The sequence below is a fragment of the Uloborus diversus genome, unplaced genomic scaffold (assembly GCF_026930045.1).
Source record: "Uloborus diversus isolate 005 unplaced genomic scaffold, Udiv.v.3.1 scaffold_12, whole genome shotgun sequence".
Lineage (NCBI taxonomy): Eukaryota > Metazoa > Arthropoda > Arachnida > Araneae > Uloboridae > Uloborus > Uloborus diversus.
In genome coordinates this window covers 4,677,737-4,696,713 of record NW_026557876.1, presented here as the reverse complement: position 1 = coordinate 4,696,713, position 18,977 = coordinate 4,677,737, and the positions used below count along the sequence as shown (strand labels likewise).

The window sequence follows — 18,977 nt, the reverse complement described above, 5'->3', positions numbered from 1 at the left end:
TTAAACCACCCTAGTGCACACATACACTGAGAGAAAGAGACTCTATTTACTTTTATTTTTCCATTCACCACTACTTCCTTTTGTTGCAAAAGCATTTAGATTTCATGTACATAAACTCAAACATAATTCGTAAAGCTAACAGCTTTTTTCATCAATAAAAGTCAACAGCGACAACGCCGCGGAAGGTAATCCCATCAAGGGCGTTCGAACGTTCGAATCGAGTCTCAGGTCCACCCTCCCGAGCTTCCACTTGAGCTCGTGTTTGCGAAGTTCGTCCCCTTTTCCGACAGCCATGATCAATGGCGCTGTTTGCCGGTCATTTGCACCTGGGAGGCTGCAAATCGCTTACCGCAAATTGAGCCGATGGAATCGCTTCGAACTTATTCTTTCGATCTTGCCCCCCCCCCCCCATATCCCCACCCAGCTCCTTCAAGCTAACTAATGATGTGAAGAAGCGGAAATAGAATTTGACATGGTCTGAGACTTATGGAGAAGCGGTTTTGTGTATATAAGAGAAAACATGGTAAATGCAGTTTAAAAATTCCTCAACTATCCTCAATTCATCCGCTACTAAATGTACAATATTGGCAGATGATTAGATATTTGGTGAAAAGTGAAGCATTTAAGTTATGAACTAGTAAAACCTGTGAAGTTGACCACCCTTGTAAGTTGACCACCTGTCTAAGTTGACCGCTTTTTTTCAGGCACGGAATCAGCCCTTATCATATAAATCAACCTCTGTAAGTTGACCACCTGTTTAAGTTGACCACTAAAATAGTGAACCGCGAGTGGTCAACTTACACAGGTTTCACTGTATAATCAACCCTCGTTTATCGTGGTTAATTCGTTCCATACTTTACCGCGATAACTGAATTTCCGCGAAGTAGGATTCTGTATTTATAAACCGCATATTTTCCTTATTAGAGCACGTAAAACTTAGGACTTGCAGAGTCGGAAAAAGGAGCACATAGCATTCGTTTAACAAGAACCAATTTAATATCTTAAAAACACAAAACAAGTACGAGCATTGTAAAGAACTAAAAACAAGTAAAAGGCATTCAAATGTACTCTGCTGGCGCTGCAAACCAACTTCTACAAAAGGCGCTGCAGACTATTTAAATAGGTTTTTAAGATAGAGCACCCTAGACATGAAACAGCACCTTTAGCCACCATTAAATTTGTAGTATTCAATATATTGCACAAAATAATACACTAAACAGTTATTACACACTACTACTAATCTATGAAAATTAATTGCCAGTTAGTAACCGTTTGTGCCCCCGTATTTTCTCAACATTCATCCTCATTAAAGGTATTACGTAAACAACTTGAAAAGCTAGTACATTATTGAACACCATCTACACTACAGATGTATTTATCCCCTAGTAATAATACAGTGATTTATATTTTTCAGTTGTGTTTAACGGTTAAAATGAGATAGCGATTCCCTTCACTTTCTTCAGAGATTTTATACCTCCACTCTCTCAACTAGTGCAACTACAGCCCCTCAAAAGAGCTAACCTTACTTAAAAGACATGCTTTGTTATTCTTTTGTAGCAAAAAGCTTATACAAGCGCATAAAAAAGGTTAATTACTATATTTAAAAAAAAAAAACCCTAAAAAAAACCTCAATGTAGTGAAGCCGCGAAAGTCGAAACTCGAAGTAGCGAGGGACGACTGTATTCGTTTTTGCAGCCGTCTCATTCGTTTTCGCAATCGGCACATCGCCATCGACCCACCCCTACTATATACAAACACATGTAAACATCCGAAAAATTCCGAACAACACCCATTTTGAATATTGCATGCTTTATTAACATTTCCAGCATCAAATTTTCTTGCTATACAGACGACAATTGCCTTACCTCCAAGGATCCCGTCGATGCTGTGGTCGGCTTTTTTGCTCCCGTCGCAGCCGGAGTCGCTCCCGGAATCTCCGGACCTGGATCCGTGCCTGGATCCGCGCAGCACCCTGCTGATCGAACTGACGCTGGGGGCCGAGCTCTTGTCACAGATTCCCTCCTTGCGGGAGAGAGAGAGAAAAAAACAAAGTCACTTGAATTCACTGAGTTTAATTTTGGTCAATTACGTTATGTAGTGCGTTATTTCACACAGCATATAAATTGGAAAGAGCATAATCGCAACAGCAATAAACCATGGTTTGAGCTGATTCTGAATGTCCCTAATTGGCCTAGGATGAAATCTGTCGCCATGTTTCGTTTATTATCTGGCCATGATTGCCTACGAAAACATCTCTGTCGTATCAACGTGATTCCTGACCCTTTCTGCACTTTATGTGATCTCCACGAAGTAATGGACATGCCTCATTTGTCCAGCTCTCCCTCGGACATCCATCTGGGAACGCTATTGGATTGCTCGTTTTCATTTATAGTTTTGTTGTTATCCTTTTGATATTCAACTGTCTTTAAATGTGCCATTGGAAATAAAAATAAATAAATAAATAAATAAAAATAAATGGAAAACAAGGGTAAACCGCTCTTACCACGCGAATAGTGGAAAGCGCGACCCTAGTCAGGGATTCACACGAATAGGGCACTAATGAAAAAAGTTTAAAGGGCTGTTAAAAAATTTCCTCCAATTTTACGGTAAAAAGTACTGGCATCCATGTTGCTAGTATTTTTTACCGTAAAATCCTGTTTTACAGTAAATTTTACGGTAAAAAAAGCGCAAGAATACTACGGCTAGTTGAGTTGAATTAAAAAAAAACCCTCTTTTACTCTAAATTCTACGGTAAAAAAGCAAGAACACTACGGCTAGTTCAGTTGAATAAAAAAAATTCCTGTTTTACTGTACATTTTACGGTAAAAAAAAGCAAGAACACCTCGGCTAATTGAGTTGAATTTTAAAAAATTCCTATTTTACTGTACATTTTACGGTAAAAAAAGCAAGAACACTACGGGTAGTTCAGTTGAGTAAAAAAATTCCTGTTTTACTGTAAATTTTACGGTAAAAAAAAAGCAAGAACACTACGGCTAGTTGATTTGAATTTTAAAAAAATCCTGCTTTACTGTAAATTTTACGGTAAAAAAGCAAAAACACTACGGCTGGTTCAGTTGAATAAAAAAAGGGGGGAGGAATACGAGCAGCGGGATTCGAAGCCAGATCTCTTTTTTCGGAATTAGTTGTCTTAACTATAACCATGAATGGGAATTAGTTGCTTCGCCCCGCAAATCACGTGTTATACAAACTGGCGCTACAGTCGTTAGCTTTTCCCGGTAAAAATTACTGAAAAATTTCATCTGTACTGTAAGCTCACGATTTTACAGTAAAATTTACCTTAAATATTTCCTGAATTTTTAGCAGCGAGTCTTAACGCAGCCTCGGATCATAGACACACACAATAAGACTTTGATTTCTCATAACTTTCTAAAACATTAACTTTACTTTTTTAATTTTGGCAACTATATCATGAAAACTTGCATTTTATGAATCAATTGTCATAGATTCAAATACTATAGTGGGGAACAAAATCTGATAGTGGACACATTAAAAATAGGTGCACGTTGTTGTACTGTGAACTTCATTATACGCGTAGGATTGGGAACAAAAAAGGTTGTAGAAACTTTAAAAAAGCTCTTAAATAAAGTATCTTCGTGCCTCAAAGATTTGTATAATACAATTTTAGGCATAAAAAAAGAAAAAACTACTTAAATTAGTCGATATTTCAAAAATTTAAATTTATGTTTTTAATTTTAAAAAATTTATTGATCACTACAGTTTGTATTGAAGCATAGCTCCTAAATAACTTTCTTTTCCACACACAAAAAATATTTTGAAGCACTAACTCAACTGCTTTTTAAAATACCCTGCGCGACAATTAAAATATTGAAACTGAGAAAAAACGCATTTTATGTTGAACTTTTAAATCCTTGTTTACTTATCTCCTCAAGTTGTAAATTTTTTACAACAACTTCGGAAGTTTTCTTACTGTTTCAAACTTTTGGGATAAGAATGTGCAGAACAAAATACTACACCTCATATATTTTCTTGGGGGAAAAAATGAAAATTATGAAGTTTAAGACTTCTCCTGGACACTTTAAATAGGTATAATTTTTAAAACATCTCTATTGTATCACAATGCAAACCTCTTAATTAAAGAATTTCATAAAATGTTCATTCTTAATTAAAAAAAAAAAAACAGTTTCTTTTCTTATTTATTTTCACATTGGATTTAAACTCCAAAACTTTCTCATGTTGCATGTCCTTGAAGACCTTGATTCTTTATTTTCGTTCAGAGGTCTTTAGACTGGTTTGCACACACCGCGGAACCCTAGGGTTCCCTATAACTTTGACAGGTGTTTCACAAATAATTACTATGTTTACTCAAAGCGTCAGGGTTTTTGTAAAATTTCAAGCGTAAAAAATTGAATACCCCTGTTCTAATTAATATCAAGGCAACAGTTTTTAGAATTTCTAGAGCGTCATCATAAAATTTTAACTAAGAGACTAACCTTGATCAATCGGTCTCTAATTTCCCAACTGAAGATACCAGGATTGTCTCTTTTATATTCTTCAATTTTTTTCTCCACTTCCGGTGTGGCAACACGGGGTTTACTTCCGCCGATTACTCCAGGACGTATGCTGCCAGTTTCCTGAAATAAAATAAAACCCACTTAAAAAAGAAAAAAAAAAGAAGTAATTTAAGAAGAGAATTTGAAGAATGTGAAGGCAATAACCCAGTTCTCGCCACGTATTGTTCAACATCTTGTCTGTCACTCACCCGATCTTACTCCTGTAAGCATTTTTTTTTTTTTTTCAAGGGCACATTTACAAATGAGTGTTTACAAAGCCAGTTGAAAATATTGAAGCATTCGAGGTGTAGTGATTCGCAAGGCCTGATTACCGCACAGGCCGACTAGGCCTAGGCCTGGGGCCCCATCTTCCTAAGGGGCCCCTTCTTAAGCAATTATGCATAGCATTGAAACTATATGAAAAAGACATGCATTTTTAAAATAAAAAAAATTATGACTTACTAATTGGAAAAACAAAAATCCTTAAAGGGGAATTTTCAATCATTCTACCGTAACGAATTTACTTTGTAATATTTATGAGGGGCAACAAAACGGATTGATAAATGCACATGATAAATGATTTATATATAGTTCGGTGATTAGACAAAGAGGCCCCCAAAAGGGCATCTCTACATGCCCTAAACCTGTTAATAAACCAGTGAAGAGTCTTCAGTGGTTCAGGCGGCTTCGAAATTCGGTGGGCCTAGGGCCTCACTTTTAGTTAGTTGGGCCCCGGTGATTCGTGAACCATAACTTTGTGCTGTCTCACTTAGTAAAATTCAACAGGTTGCCCATTCGTGGTTGCAGTGATGATGCTATCCCGGTATCAGACAGTGGACAAATTTTCTTTAATTTGTGCTTCCTAAATTCTTTTTTTTTGCTATATTTAGGCTAGAAGTTTAATTCATTATAATCATTAGAACTCGTTAACTAATCTTATTCTTAATTACTTAATAGTTACAAAGTCACTAAGTGGACATTGAATTTGAAGGATATTTTTGGAGACCAATTCAGTGATTCGTGAGTCAAAAGATAATGCTCTCTCGCTCAGAACTCAGGTTGTCCATACGAGGTTGCAGAGAATACTGACCACAGCAGTAGCGAATCCAGGGGGGTGGCTATGAGGCTGCAGCCTCCCCCAAACCAGAACTAAATTCGTTCTTAATGTAAAATATTAATAAAAGATATAATTTCCTATATTTATTATCTTATTAGTTTTCATTCAGGTTGATGCACGCATTGGCTTTAGTAACGGAGATGTTAGTTTCCCGACATTTTCCTTTCGAATTTCGGAAATTTTCTCCTACCTGCGCCAAAAATTTATTTCTTTAATCCTTAAGAGAAGAAAGAGAAACTGCCGACCTCAATCTTACTTGTTTTTTTCCTCTCCCTCTCTCTCTAACTGTTTTTCACTTTTTTAAACTTATTAGCTCACGACTTTTCAGGTTCTTTCTTATATTTAGTTTACACTACATGCTTCTCTGATGCGCATTTCTTTTTTTTTTTTTTTTTTTTTTTTTGCATAATTAACGAAAATTGAAATTTGCCTTCAAATTGCTTAGACATGGTGTCTAAAATGCATGACATTTTTCTTTTTCCTTTCTTTTTTTTTCTTTCTTTTTTTTATATAGTACACTGACATTTAAATTTTAAAACTTTACACCACTTTTAAAACTTTACCACCTTACTTTACAATACTAAATTTTAGATACTTTCAAGTGTGACACAGAGAATATCATTAGCCATCAATACCTCTTGATAGGCAAATAATTATGATACAGATTTTTTTAAAAAATGCCCTCGTTTACATCAATGATCTTGGTCAAAGAGACAAATTTTTAATGGTCTCAGCCACCCCCGAAACAAAATCCTGGATTCGCCACTGGACCACAGGTGTCAGATTGGACAAACACCCTTTATTTCGTATTTACCAATTCTTTCTACTCTATGTAGGCTTAACATTTCGTTCACTATTTTTATCAGTACTTGGCTAATTGATCTTATTAATTATTTAATAGTTAAAAACAAATAAAATCACAAAATTTACGTTGAGTTTGAAGGACATAAATTTGTAACATTTCTGGAGACCAATTCAGTGATTCGTGAGTCAAAAGATAGTGCTCTCTCGCTCAGAACTCAGGTTGTCCATTCGAGGTTGCAGAGAATACTGACCACAGGTGTCAGATTGGACAAACACTCTTTACTTCGTATTTACCAATTCTTTCTACTCTATGTAGGCTTAACATTTCGTTCACTATTTTTATCAGTACTTGGCTAATTGATCTTATTCTTAATTAATTAATAGTTAAAAACAAATAAAATCACAAAATTTACGTTGAGTTTGAAGGACATAAATTTGTAACATTTCTGGAGACCAATTCAGTGATTCGTGAGTCAAAAGATAGTGCTCTCTCGCTCAGAATTCAGGTTGTCCATTCGAGGTTGCAGAGAATACTGACTACAGGTGTCAGATTGGACAAACACTCTTTACTTCGTATTTGCCAATTCTTTCTACCCTATGCAGGCTTAACATTAAGTTCACTATTATTATCAGTACTTTGCTAACTGAACTTATTCTTAGTTATTTAATAGTTAAAAACAAATAAAATCACAAAATTTACGTTGAGTTTGAAGGACATAAATTTGTAACATTTCTGGAGACCAATTCAGTGATTCGTGAGTCAAAAGATAGTGCTCTCTCGCTCAGAACTCAGGTTGTCCATTCGAGGTTGCAGAGAATACTGACCACAGGTGTCAGATTGGACAAACACTCTTTACTTCGTATTTACCAATTCTTTCTACTCTATGTAGGCTTAACATTTCGTTCACTATTTTTATCAGTACTTGGCTAATTGATCTTATTAATTATTTAATAGTTAAAAACAAATAAAATCACAAAATTTACGTTGAGTTTGAAGGACATAAATTTGTAACATTTCTGGAGACCAATTCAGTGATTCGTGAGTCAAAAGATAGTGCTCTCTCGCTCAGAACTCAGGTTGTCCATTCGAGGTTGCAGAGAATACTGACCACAGGTGTCAGATTGGACAAACACTCTTTACTTCGTATTTACCAATTCTTTCTACTCTATGTAGGCTTAACATTTCGTTCACTATTTTTATCAGTACTTGGCTAATTGATCTTATTCTTAATTATTTAATAGTTAAAAACAAATAAAATCACAAAATTTACGTTGAGTTTGAAGGACATAAATTTGTAACATTTCTGGAGACCAATTCAGTGATTCGTGAGTCAAAAGATAGTGCTCTCTCGCTCAGAACTCAGGTTGTCCATTCGAGGTTGCAGAGAATACTGACCACAGGTGTCAGATTGGACAAACACTCTTTACTTCGTATTTGCCAATTCTTTCTACCCTATGTAGGCTTAACATTTCGTTCACTATTTTTATCAGTACTTGGCTAATTGATCTTATTCTTAATTATTTAATAGTTAAAAACAAATAAAATCACAAAATTTACGTTGAGTTTGCAGGACATAAATTTGTAACCTTTCTGGAGACCAATTCAGTGATTCGTGAGTCAAAAGATAGTGCTCTCTCGCTCAGAACTCAGGTTGTCCATTCGAGGTAGCAGAGAATACTGACCACAGGTGTCAGATTGGACAAACACTCTTTACTTCGTATTTGCCAATTCTTTCTACCCTATGCAGGCTTAACATTAAGTTCACTATTATTATCAGTACTTTGCTAACTGAACTTATTCTTAGTTATTTAATAGTTAAAAACAAATAAAATCACAAAATTTACGTTGAGTTTGAAGGACATAAATTTGTAACATTTCTGGAGACCAATTCAGTGATTCGTGAGTCAAAAGATAGTGCTCTCTCGCTCAGAACTCAGGTTGTCCATTCGAGGTTGCAGAGAATACTGACCACAGGTGTCAGATTGGACAAACACTCTTTACTTCGTATTTACCAATTCTTTCTACTCTATGGTAGGCTTATCATTTCGTTCACTATTTTTATCAGTACTTGGCTAATTGATCTTATTCTTAATTATTTAATAGTTAAAAACAAATAAAATCACAAAATTTACGTTGAGTTTGAAGGACATAAATTTGTAACCTTTCTGGAGACCAATTCAGTGATTCGTGAGTCAAAAGATAGTGCTCTCTCGCTCAGAACTCAGGTTGTCCATTCGAGGTAGCAGAGAATACTGACCACAGGTGTCAGATTGGACAAACACTCTTTACTTCGTATTTGCCAATTCTTTCTACCCTATGCAGGCTTAACATTAAGTTCACTATTATTATCAGTACTTTGCTAACTGAACTTATTCTTAGTTATTTAATAGTTAAAAACAAATAAAATCACAAAATTTACGTTGAGTTTGAAGGACATAAATTTGTAACATTTCTGGAGACCAATTCAGTGATTCGTGAGTCAAAAGATAGTGCTCTCTCGCTCAGAACTCAGGTTGTCCATTCGAGGTTGCAGAGAATACTGACTACAGGTGTCAGATTGGACAAACACTCTTTACTTCGTATTTACCAATTCTTTCTACTCTATGTAGGCTTAACATTTCGTTCACTATTTTTATCAGTACTTGGCTAATTGATCTTATTCTTAGTTATTTAATAGTTAAAAACAAATAAAATCACAAAATTTACGTTGAGTTTGAAGGACATAAATTTGTAACATTTCTGGAGACCAATTCAGTGATTCGTGAGTCAAAAGATAGTGCTCTCTCGCTCAGAACTCAGGTTGTCCATTCGAGGTTGCAGAGAATACTGACCACAGGTGTCAGATTGGACAAACACTCTTTACTTCGTATTTACCAATTCTTTCTACTCTATGTAGGCTTAACATTTCGTTCACTATTTTTATCAGTACTTGGCTAATTGATCTTATTCTTAATTATTTAATAGTTAAAAACAAATAAAATCACAAAATTTACGTTGAGTTTGAAGGACATAAATTTGTAACATTTCTGGAGACCAATTCAGTGATTCGTGAGTCAAAAGATAGTGCTCTCTCGCTCAGAACTCAGGTTGTCCATTCGAGGTTGCAGAGAATACTGACCACAGGTGTCAGATTGGACAAACACCCTTTATTTCGTATTTGCCAATTCTTTCTACCCTATGCAGGCTTAACATTAAGTTCACTATTATTATCAGTACTTTGCTAACTGAACTTATTCTTAGTTATTTAATAGTTAAAAACAAATAAAGTCACGAACTTTACGTTGAATTTGAAGGACATAAAATTTTCACATTTTTGGAGACCAATTTGGTGATTCTCTCTCTCTCTCTCTCTCTCTCAGAACTCAGGTTGTCCAATGTCCATTCGAGGTTGCAGAGAATACTAATCTCAGGTATCACGGACAAACAACTTTTACTTCGTGTTTGCCCATTCTTTCTATACTATGTAGCTTAACATTTAGTTCGCTATATTATTATCAGGACTTGGCTAATAGCTAATTGATATTATTCTTAATTATTTAATAGTTAAAAACAAATAAAGTCACAAAGTCGAAGTTGAATTTGAAGGACAACAAATTGTAACTTTTTTAGATTGACCAACTTAGTGGTTCGTAAACCACAACATGCGCTCTCTCTCGCTCAGAAATCAACAGGTTGTCCTTTCGTGTTACAGATTGCATAACCAGGTATCATAGTCAGTAGACTAATACTCTTTATTTCGTGTTTACTCACTTTTTACTCTATGTAGGCTTAACATTTAGTTCGCTATATTATTATAAGGACTTGGCTAATAGCTAATTGATATTATTCTTAATTATTTAATAGTTAAAAACAAATAAAGTCACAAAGTCGAAGTTGAATTTGAAGGACAACAAATTGTAACTTTTTTAGATTGACCAACTTAGTGGTTCGTGAGCCACAACATGCGCTCTCTCTCGCTCAGAAATCAACAGGTTGGCCTTTCGTGTTGCAGATTGCATAACCAGGTATCAGAGTCAGTAGACTAATACTCTTTATTTCGTGTTTACTCACTTTTTACTCTATGTAGGCTTAACATTTAGTTCGCTATATTATTATAAGGACTTGGCTAATAGCTAATTGATATTATTCTTAATTATTTAATAGTTAAAAACAAATAAAGTCACAAAATCGAAGTTGAATTTGAAGGACAACAAATTGTAACATTTTTTTAGGTTGACCAATTTGGTGGTTCGTGAACCACAACATGCGCTCTCTCTCGCTCAGAAATCAACAGGTTGTCCTTTCGTGTTGCAGATTGCATAACCAGGTATCAGAGTCAGTAGACTAATACTCTTTATTTCGTGTTTACTCACTTTTTACTCTATGTAGGCTTAACATTTAGTTCGCTATATTATTATAAGGACTTGGCTAATAGCTAATTGATATTATTCTTAATTACTTCATAGTTAAAAACAAATAAAGTCACAAAGTCGAAGTTGAATTTGAAGGACAACAAATTGTAACTTTTTTAGGTTGACCAATTTGGTGGTTCGTGAACCACAACATGCGCTCTCTCTCGCTCAGAAATCAACAGGTTGTCCTTTCGTGCTGCAGATTGCATAACCAGGTATCATAGTCAGTAGACTAATACTCTTTATTTCGTGTTTACTCACTTTTTACTCTATGTAGGCTTAACATTTAGTTCGCTATATTATTATAAGGACTTGGCTAATAGCTAATTGATATTATTCTTAATTATTTAATAGTTAAAAACAAATAAAGTCACAAAGTCGAAGTTGAATTTGAAGGACAACAAATTGTAACATTTTTTTGGATTGACCAATTTAGTGGTTCGTAAACAACAACATGCGCTCTCTCTCGCTCAGAAATCAACAGGTTGTCCTTTCGTGTTGCAGATTGCATAAACAGGTATCAGAGTCAGTAGACTAATACTCTTTATTTCGTGTTTACTCACTTTTTACTCTATGTAGGCTTAACATTTAGTTCACTATTATGGTTGGTACTTGGCTAATTAATGTTATACTTAATTACTTAATGCTTAAAAACAAATACAAAGTGGGCATTAAGTCTGAAGGACAACAATTTGACATTTAAGGGGTCAAAGTACCTTTCAAGCAATTTTTTTCAATTTAAGTAAATTCTATTTTTTGTTGAAACCATAAGATGCTTACTTACTTTATAATCAATAATTTATGTTAAAAATTTTAAAATATTGCTTACTTTTTTTAAAAATTCAAAACGTTTAGGAAAATTTCAATTTTTTTAATCCCTAAGGCTTTTTTGTTTTTAAAGTAATATAAAAAAAGCTTTTTGCTAAACGATCACAATCATCATCTCTAAAAATCTGTGCATTCATTTGCTTTTGTGTTTACTAGAAAATTTTCTGTGATCAGTTACGTAAAAAATCGTAATTTGTTTTTAAAAAAAAATGATTTTTAAAGGTATAACATACTCTAAACATTTGAATAATTTAGGAAATGCTTATCCAATGCACAGTTTTGTTAAATATACTATCCTAAATTGCAAAATGTATTACTTTAAAGCTGAATCTTTAATAGAAAAAAATGCTTAGGGATTCTTATGACACGAAAACGCAAAAAAACGATCATCGAGAAAAATCAAGTGAAAGTTTTCTTTTTGCATAAGAACCCATAGCGAGCATGACCTAAAACCACTCATAACTTTTTAAATATTTAAACTAAAGCAAGGAAACTTTTCCCCTGTGTTTGGACTGGTGTTTAGTTTCGAAATAAGCAATAAATTTTTTTTTGATCGTTTGGTCATTTTTCAGGTACTGTAACCCCCCCCCCCCCCACTTAGCGATTCGTGACTCGTGAGTAACAACGTTCCACTCTCTCATTTATAATCCAACAGGTTGTAATTTCGTGGTTGCAGATGATACTAACCTGGTATCTGTTTAGGATTTTCGATACGCATCCGTGTGAGACTCGTAGCTGTCGACTGATGACGCATGGTCGGACACCGGAAGCAGCCATCTCCACGATTTTCAAACGAATGTGGTTGGGGAGGGGTCGTCCGTTGATGAAGACACCCCCTAATTGATTCACTCGGCCCTGTCCTGAAACAAAGGATGAGAAAATTTGCTTTAAGTACACTTTCACTTTCTTTATTACAGGGTGCTCCAAAAATGACTGATACATTTGAAAAATCAATAAAAACTAAACGGAGAGCAACAGATATATACCTATTTCTTCATTATGCTTGGGACAACAATAAATTTTCAGTCAGGCAAATTTTTCAAATTAGTTACAATGTTCTTCAACAGATGGCGCAGCAGGTATTTTAAAAGGTATAAAAGAATACGCAGGGTGTAAGATCGACAAAATGACCGGTATATTTGAAAAATCAATAGAAACTAAACGGGCAGCATTGATTTTTTAAATATAAACTTTGGAAATTAAAACTTTGAAAAACTGAAAAAAATTGTTTAAAGAAATCACAGAATTTGAACAAAGGTTTTAAATGGAATTTTGTTACTATTATTGTTAGTTTTAGATTTTTTTTTAGCAAAAGCAAAAAAAAAAAAAAAACTTCTGAGAACCGTGAACCTATTTCCGGTCAGCTGACCAAGTGGTTGAATATCCCTATATTAATAGAACATTTATTGGCGGATTTAAAGAAAGAAATATTAATTGGTTTAATTTTAGGACATAATCTTTTATCCTCACTCTTTCTTTTCTTTTCTGGTTACATTAAAAAAAAAAATCTTGATACAAAATTTAACAGTAAATAATAATGGGAACTTTTTTGCAAGAAAAGTTGGATGCAAAGCAAGTTATTTCAGATTTATGACTATACTGCCGTGCTAAGCACAAAAGTCGTATCTGCACTTTTTGTCAAAATTGAGTTATTGTAACTGGGCGGTTCTTTGTCACATATTTTACCCAAACACAATGTTTTATGATCATTTGTCGATGGGAAATATTTTTTAAAAAATTCTGAAAAAGTTTCATCTGAATCAAATGCATCGAAGCACACAACTTTAAAGGGCAATTTCTCGTTTTAAACTCAGCTGCAGATACAGCTTTTGCACTTAGCACGGCAGTATAGAGTATAAGTTGCTTAAATGTGTTATTTTACGTTGTACAATGGAACGTTAAGTCTCTTGCAATCAAATACCGAACAGCTCGTTACTGTAACCAGAGACTGCCTTTGTTCGGATTCATCAATCTGTAATACAGTCGTCCCCCGCTATTTCGCGCTTCGACTTTCGCGGCTTCACTACATCGCGGTTTTTTTTCTAGTTTTTTTTTTTTTTTCAAATATAGTAATTAGCCTTTTTTATGCCCTCGTGTAAACTTTTTTCTACAAAAGAATAACAAACTATATGTCTTTTACGTAAGGTAAAGTCTGAATGGCTAGTTGCACTAGTAGAGGGAGTGGAGGTATAAAATCGCCGAAGAAAGTGTAGGGAATCGCTATCTCATTTTAACCGTTAAACACTAACTGGAAAGTATAAATCACTATTATTACTAGGGGGTAAATACATCTGTAAATGGCGTTCAACAATGTACTAGCTTTTAAATGTAGAGGAAGAACGGGAGCTCCTACGGTCACTAACGGGCAATTGATTCATCATCGAACAAGTTGAGGTTTTTTCATAAACTAGTAGTTGTGTGTAAGAATTGCGTGTGTGTATAGTTTATTTCCCAATAATTAACAATGTGATATCTATTGCGTCTAACATATCTAATTTTTTCATATTTTGTGCAATATGTTAAGTAATACAAATGTAATGGTGGCTAAGGGTGCTGTTTTATGCCTAGGGGGCTCTACTATGATAAAAACCTATTTAAATTGCCGTAAGTAAGTATTATGCGCTCTAATTAGAAAAATATATACAGAATCTACTTCGCGGAAATTCAGTTATCGCGGTAAAGTCTGGAACCAATTAACCGTGATAAACGAGGGTTGATTGTAGCCATAACAGAGCTTAAGGCAAAAACCTCATAAAGAAACTGAGTACATCTCCATATTGGTAGCTAATTTTGCCGTCAGCTCTGTTATGGCTATTCCAGATTGATACTCGCAAAAAAGGGTGAAACTGCACTCTCTAGCCGCGTTCACAACTTACTTTTCGACCCGGTAAATCCCCGCTTTGGGTCCGCAAAAAACCCGATTGAAAAATTCCCCGTTTCCATGTAAAAAGGGGTTCTCCCATTGTACCAGAGAAAGCGGTTTTTACCAGTGGCGCAGACAGAAATTTTTTCTGGGAGGGGTTTTGAAAATCGAAAATTGTTGCTTTCATTCCCATTCATTAACAATGCGTAATTATTAAATATCAAAGAGTTTCTATAGATTAGTAATTATTCATTCAATGTACTTGCTTAAAAACAACTAATAATTCGTAATGATATCACTATGAAATGAAGAAAGTGGGAAAAAACACATAATGTTTATCATTAGTTAATTTTATATTCATTTTTTGTGTTTTTTTCGCGAGAACATTTAATACCTCCTCCTCAAACACATTCATGTCTTTATGAATGTCAAATGCTAGCTAATAACGGTTTCGATCTTTCGATGAGAATTGGTAAAGAGCCTCAGTCAATGTAGTGCGGTAAGCTCTCTCTCTCTCTGTATAGATTTCCTCTCCTAGATGTCCCTAAAAAGGATTGGTGCAGTGATGGAAGTGCTGATGGACCATGAATACTTTGCAGAGCTTTATCGACACTATTTTAGCTATCTTATACCAGGGGGTACGTGGGTTGCTCATCATGAAATACAACTTTTATATTTGAGAATTGAAAAGTAATTTCTGTCTGCTTCCCGATCATTAAAAGCAGTAAGATATTTTGTTGAAACCTATTCCAATTGTAAAAGTACAGTTATACTCTGCTTTTTTCCCTTGATTTTATCGGAGGAAATGAATGTGCTTGTATTCTGGGAGGGGTTTTAACCCCAAAACCCCTCCCGTGGCTGCGCCACTGGTTTTTACCCAGCATCCTTAGCGACTAGTAGACGAACTTGTTTCGCGCAATGCATTCCGGGTAGAAACACCGCTTTCACTCCAGAAGCTAGCAGGAGTAGAAAAATTCCACATAAACCCCGCTAACAACCGGAATGCGGTGAAAAGCAGGTTTTTTTCCGAGGTCGAAAGTGTCCATGGAAACGGCCCTTCTGGATGCTGTAACGAGCTATTCGGTGTTTGCTTGCAATTCTGCTTTTGCTCCAGCCACAAGGCGATAACTTGTAGCTTTTTTACATCTCTTTTTAACACGCTTTTATTATCTTCACCTGTATGCATGTATCTTTTAACGGAACCTAGCAACTCAAATTTTGCCCACTTCCTGCTTTCGGAGTGTTTTGAAATTCAGACTCGATCACAATGCATAACAATTAATTATTAATTTATTTGATTTTAGTCAATATTTTTACATAAATTCTCTAATATGACGACGAAAAATGCTCGCAAAAACTAGTAATAAATATCGATAGAAGCCCCTGACTTTTCTGCATCAGGTAAAATTTATTCTAATGTTCCAAGGTAGTTAGAACGTGAATTAGATTTGTTTTTATCTAATTTCATGCCAAAATGTACGTAAGCCTTCAAATGAAAATTAAACATACATTGATGACTGACTTGGTTTGTTTTGTTTTAGACAATTCTTCGACAGGCTATTTATCGGAGCATTTGAACGTTTTTAAAGCTCGTTTTTTACAATTTCATTACTCTTTTTGCAGTTCGAGAGACCCCATTTCGAATGCTGCTCGAATTCTTTAGTTTTTTTTTTACGAGAGGGGGGGGGGGGGTTCATGAATATAAAAAATCTCGAATTCTGTTAAAACAAACATTTTTTCGTAAAGCAAGTAAAACTAAAAAGAAAAAAAAAGAATATTAATAGTTTAAAAAAACCAAAAAAAAAAAAAAACACGCTTTTGAAGCAATATGAACTAAAAAGTTAAAAATTAAGGATGTTATGCATGATTTTATGTAAAAAAAAAGCCTGGGGGCTTCATATTAGTTGTCTTAAACTTCTTTCATTTGTTGTCCTTGCAAAAATGTAAATAGACAGCACCCCACTTTTTTTTTACATTAAAGTTAATTGTTTAGTAAATTATTTTATAATACTTAACGTTCAAAGATTATTGTTTTACTTTTTATTTCATATTGCTACTAAAGTGTGATTTTTTTTTTTTTTTTGGTTTTTTTAAACTATTATTTTTTAAATCTAAAATCAATTCGTTGTATTCAAATATATGTTTCTTTAATGAATTCCTATATTGAAACATGTAATTTAATACTTGTGCTCTTATACTAAGTTAAAAACAGAATATGTACTTGCATTAAATTTCCTTTGTGAAAAACTAGAACTTAATTACCATCCGACAAATGAAATTTTCGGTCGTATGTTATTGAACGATTTATGAAGCAAAACACGTATATTCGTAACCACTTCCACCATAACTACACCTCCAATAGTTAATCCTGCAAATTTACCCGAAAAGCGACAATGACGCGTTCTATTCTTCAGAGAATTAAATTCAGAACCACAATAAACAGCAGTGCTATTACAAAACAAATCGCACTTCCAGGCGAAGTTTTCGACTGATGTAAAGTACAGCGCCTTTGTCGGCATGGATTCGAGAAAAAATAAATCAGTTTTATGTTCTCCCTTTAAAGAACTTTTAACCTGGGAGTTCTTTCATCCCGGTGAATGATGATCATTGCTTGTTTTGCTGTTTATTTAATTCAAGTTCAGCAGTGCTGCCATCTATCGGAAACAATAGTTTCACTCTTTATCTTCATGTCGTTCAAGGGAGAGCATGCGTAAAAGACGTCATGAAAATTCGGGGCCTTGAAGCCTTGATTAGGGCCCAATCAAACCGTAGGGGGCTCTGTGCCTAGTGTTCATCCAGACCCTCCCAGAAGCGCAACCAGAATATACCATCCGGGTGAGGGTTTTATAAATTTCTGCCCTTATCTTCACTGATAATAAAGCTAAATGTCTGGATCTCTATGACGCGCATAGCGTCTAGGCCGTTCGGCCGATTTTGATGAAATTTGGTACAGAATTTGTTTGTAGCATGGGGGTGTGCACCTCGAAGCGATTTTTCAAAAATTCGATTTTGTTCTTTTTCTATTTCAATTTTAAGAACATTTTACCGAGCAAATTATCATAACGTGGAGGAGAAAATTACCAGAACGCGGACGAGCAAATTACCAGAACGTGGAAGAGCAAATTACCGTAACGTGGACGAGCAAATTACCATAACGTGGATGAGCAATTACCATAACATGGACAAGCAAATTGTAAATTACCATGACGTGGACGAGCAAATTACCATAACACGAGCGAGCAAATGAACATAGACAATTGGCGAGAAATTCATCATCCATTATTTGTAAGTATACAGGTGAAGCAAATGACCTTTTGATTTTTCTAAGGGGCAAAGGCAAAGCCGTGCGATGCCGCTAGTATATACATAAGCTACCGTATTAGGATTGGGCAATGTATTAAAACCAAGGGTTCTGGGAAGAGTTTATGACCTCAAAACCTTCCCCCTGGCTAAGCGCCCTCTCTTTTCCCCTTTTTCTAAGCAACATAACATCCTTCCCTTATTGCATCAACACGATATGTTTTTTAAAGATTTTGTGTTTTAGTATGCATTTTATGAGCCTATTAACACCCATATATAGTAATATTTATCTATTTCTTCAATATGCTCCTTATTTGTAAAAATGTGGGAATTGCGAATTGTAAATTATTGCAATATTTACTCTACTTCAACAAACTGGCAATATGATTTTAATCTAATTATAGAAGAAATCTTGTTGTGCAGAAAAACCGAATGTTTTATTTAGAACACAAACATTAAAAAAATTAAAGAAAAAGTTAAAATTCAACAATATTTTGCCTTTAGCGATTTCAGATTAAAAACCTATTACATTGAAAAACTAGTATGTTGTGGCCATCACGAAACTTTCTTCTATATTTTTCTTTCTTTTTTTTTTTTTTTTCTGATCCCTCCCCATGCTTGACGAGGAAGCAATGTTCCCAACAAAAACAAAATGACACATGCAAAAACTTGACGACTATCCCAATGTCTGAATTATTGCAAAAGCAAAGCAAAGAGCGAAAATTGAAAGTTATTTTAAAAGCCTTGCTTGAATTAATTACAAATATTTTATTTGTTAACAAACATAAGATGGCAACAGTTAAAAATTTTAAATCATTGGGATAATATTTCCTATCATTTCCATACAATTAAAATCACGAGAAATACGCAGACGACAATCTATTACAATTTATCTTTCTTATTGTTGCATTAATAAAAATATTTTTATTCGCAAAAAAAAAATCAACACCTCTTGGAGCGATCGGCGTCAAAATAGAACCAAAGCCTGTTTACATATGGATTCACATATATTCCAAATTTCAACCAGAACGTAGCATTACTTCTTGAGATAGGGCACTCAAAATGGAAAAAAAGAACGGGTGATTGCGCTACCCCCTTTTTAGCTGTTGACACAAAAATAAAATCAGTTCTTATACCCACT

At 34.6% G+C, this 18,977-nt stretch overlaps 1 protein-coding gene across 1 annotated transcript in view; it reads right to left on the bottom strand.

Moving 5' to 3' along the window:
- Positions 1-18,977, bottom strand: part of LOC129232435 (protein gooseberry-like) — a 93,175-nt gene that overhangs the window by 48,502 nt on the left and 25,696 nt on the right. The window contains exons 2-4 of the mRNA XM_054866581.1: positions 12,361-12,533; positions 4,473-4,613; positions 1,866-2,022 (exon numbers count right to left, since the gene is read on the bottom strand). Coding sequence (XP_054722556.1) covers positions 1,866-2,022; positions 4,473-4,613; positions 12,361-12,533 — 471 coding nt within the window. The remainder of the gene's footprint in view (positions 1-1,865; positions 2,023-4,472; positions 4,614-12,360; positions 12,534-18,977) is intronic.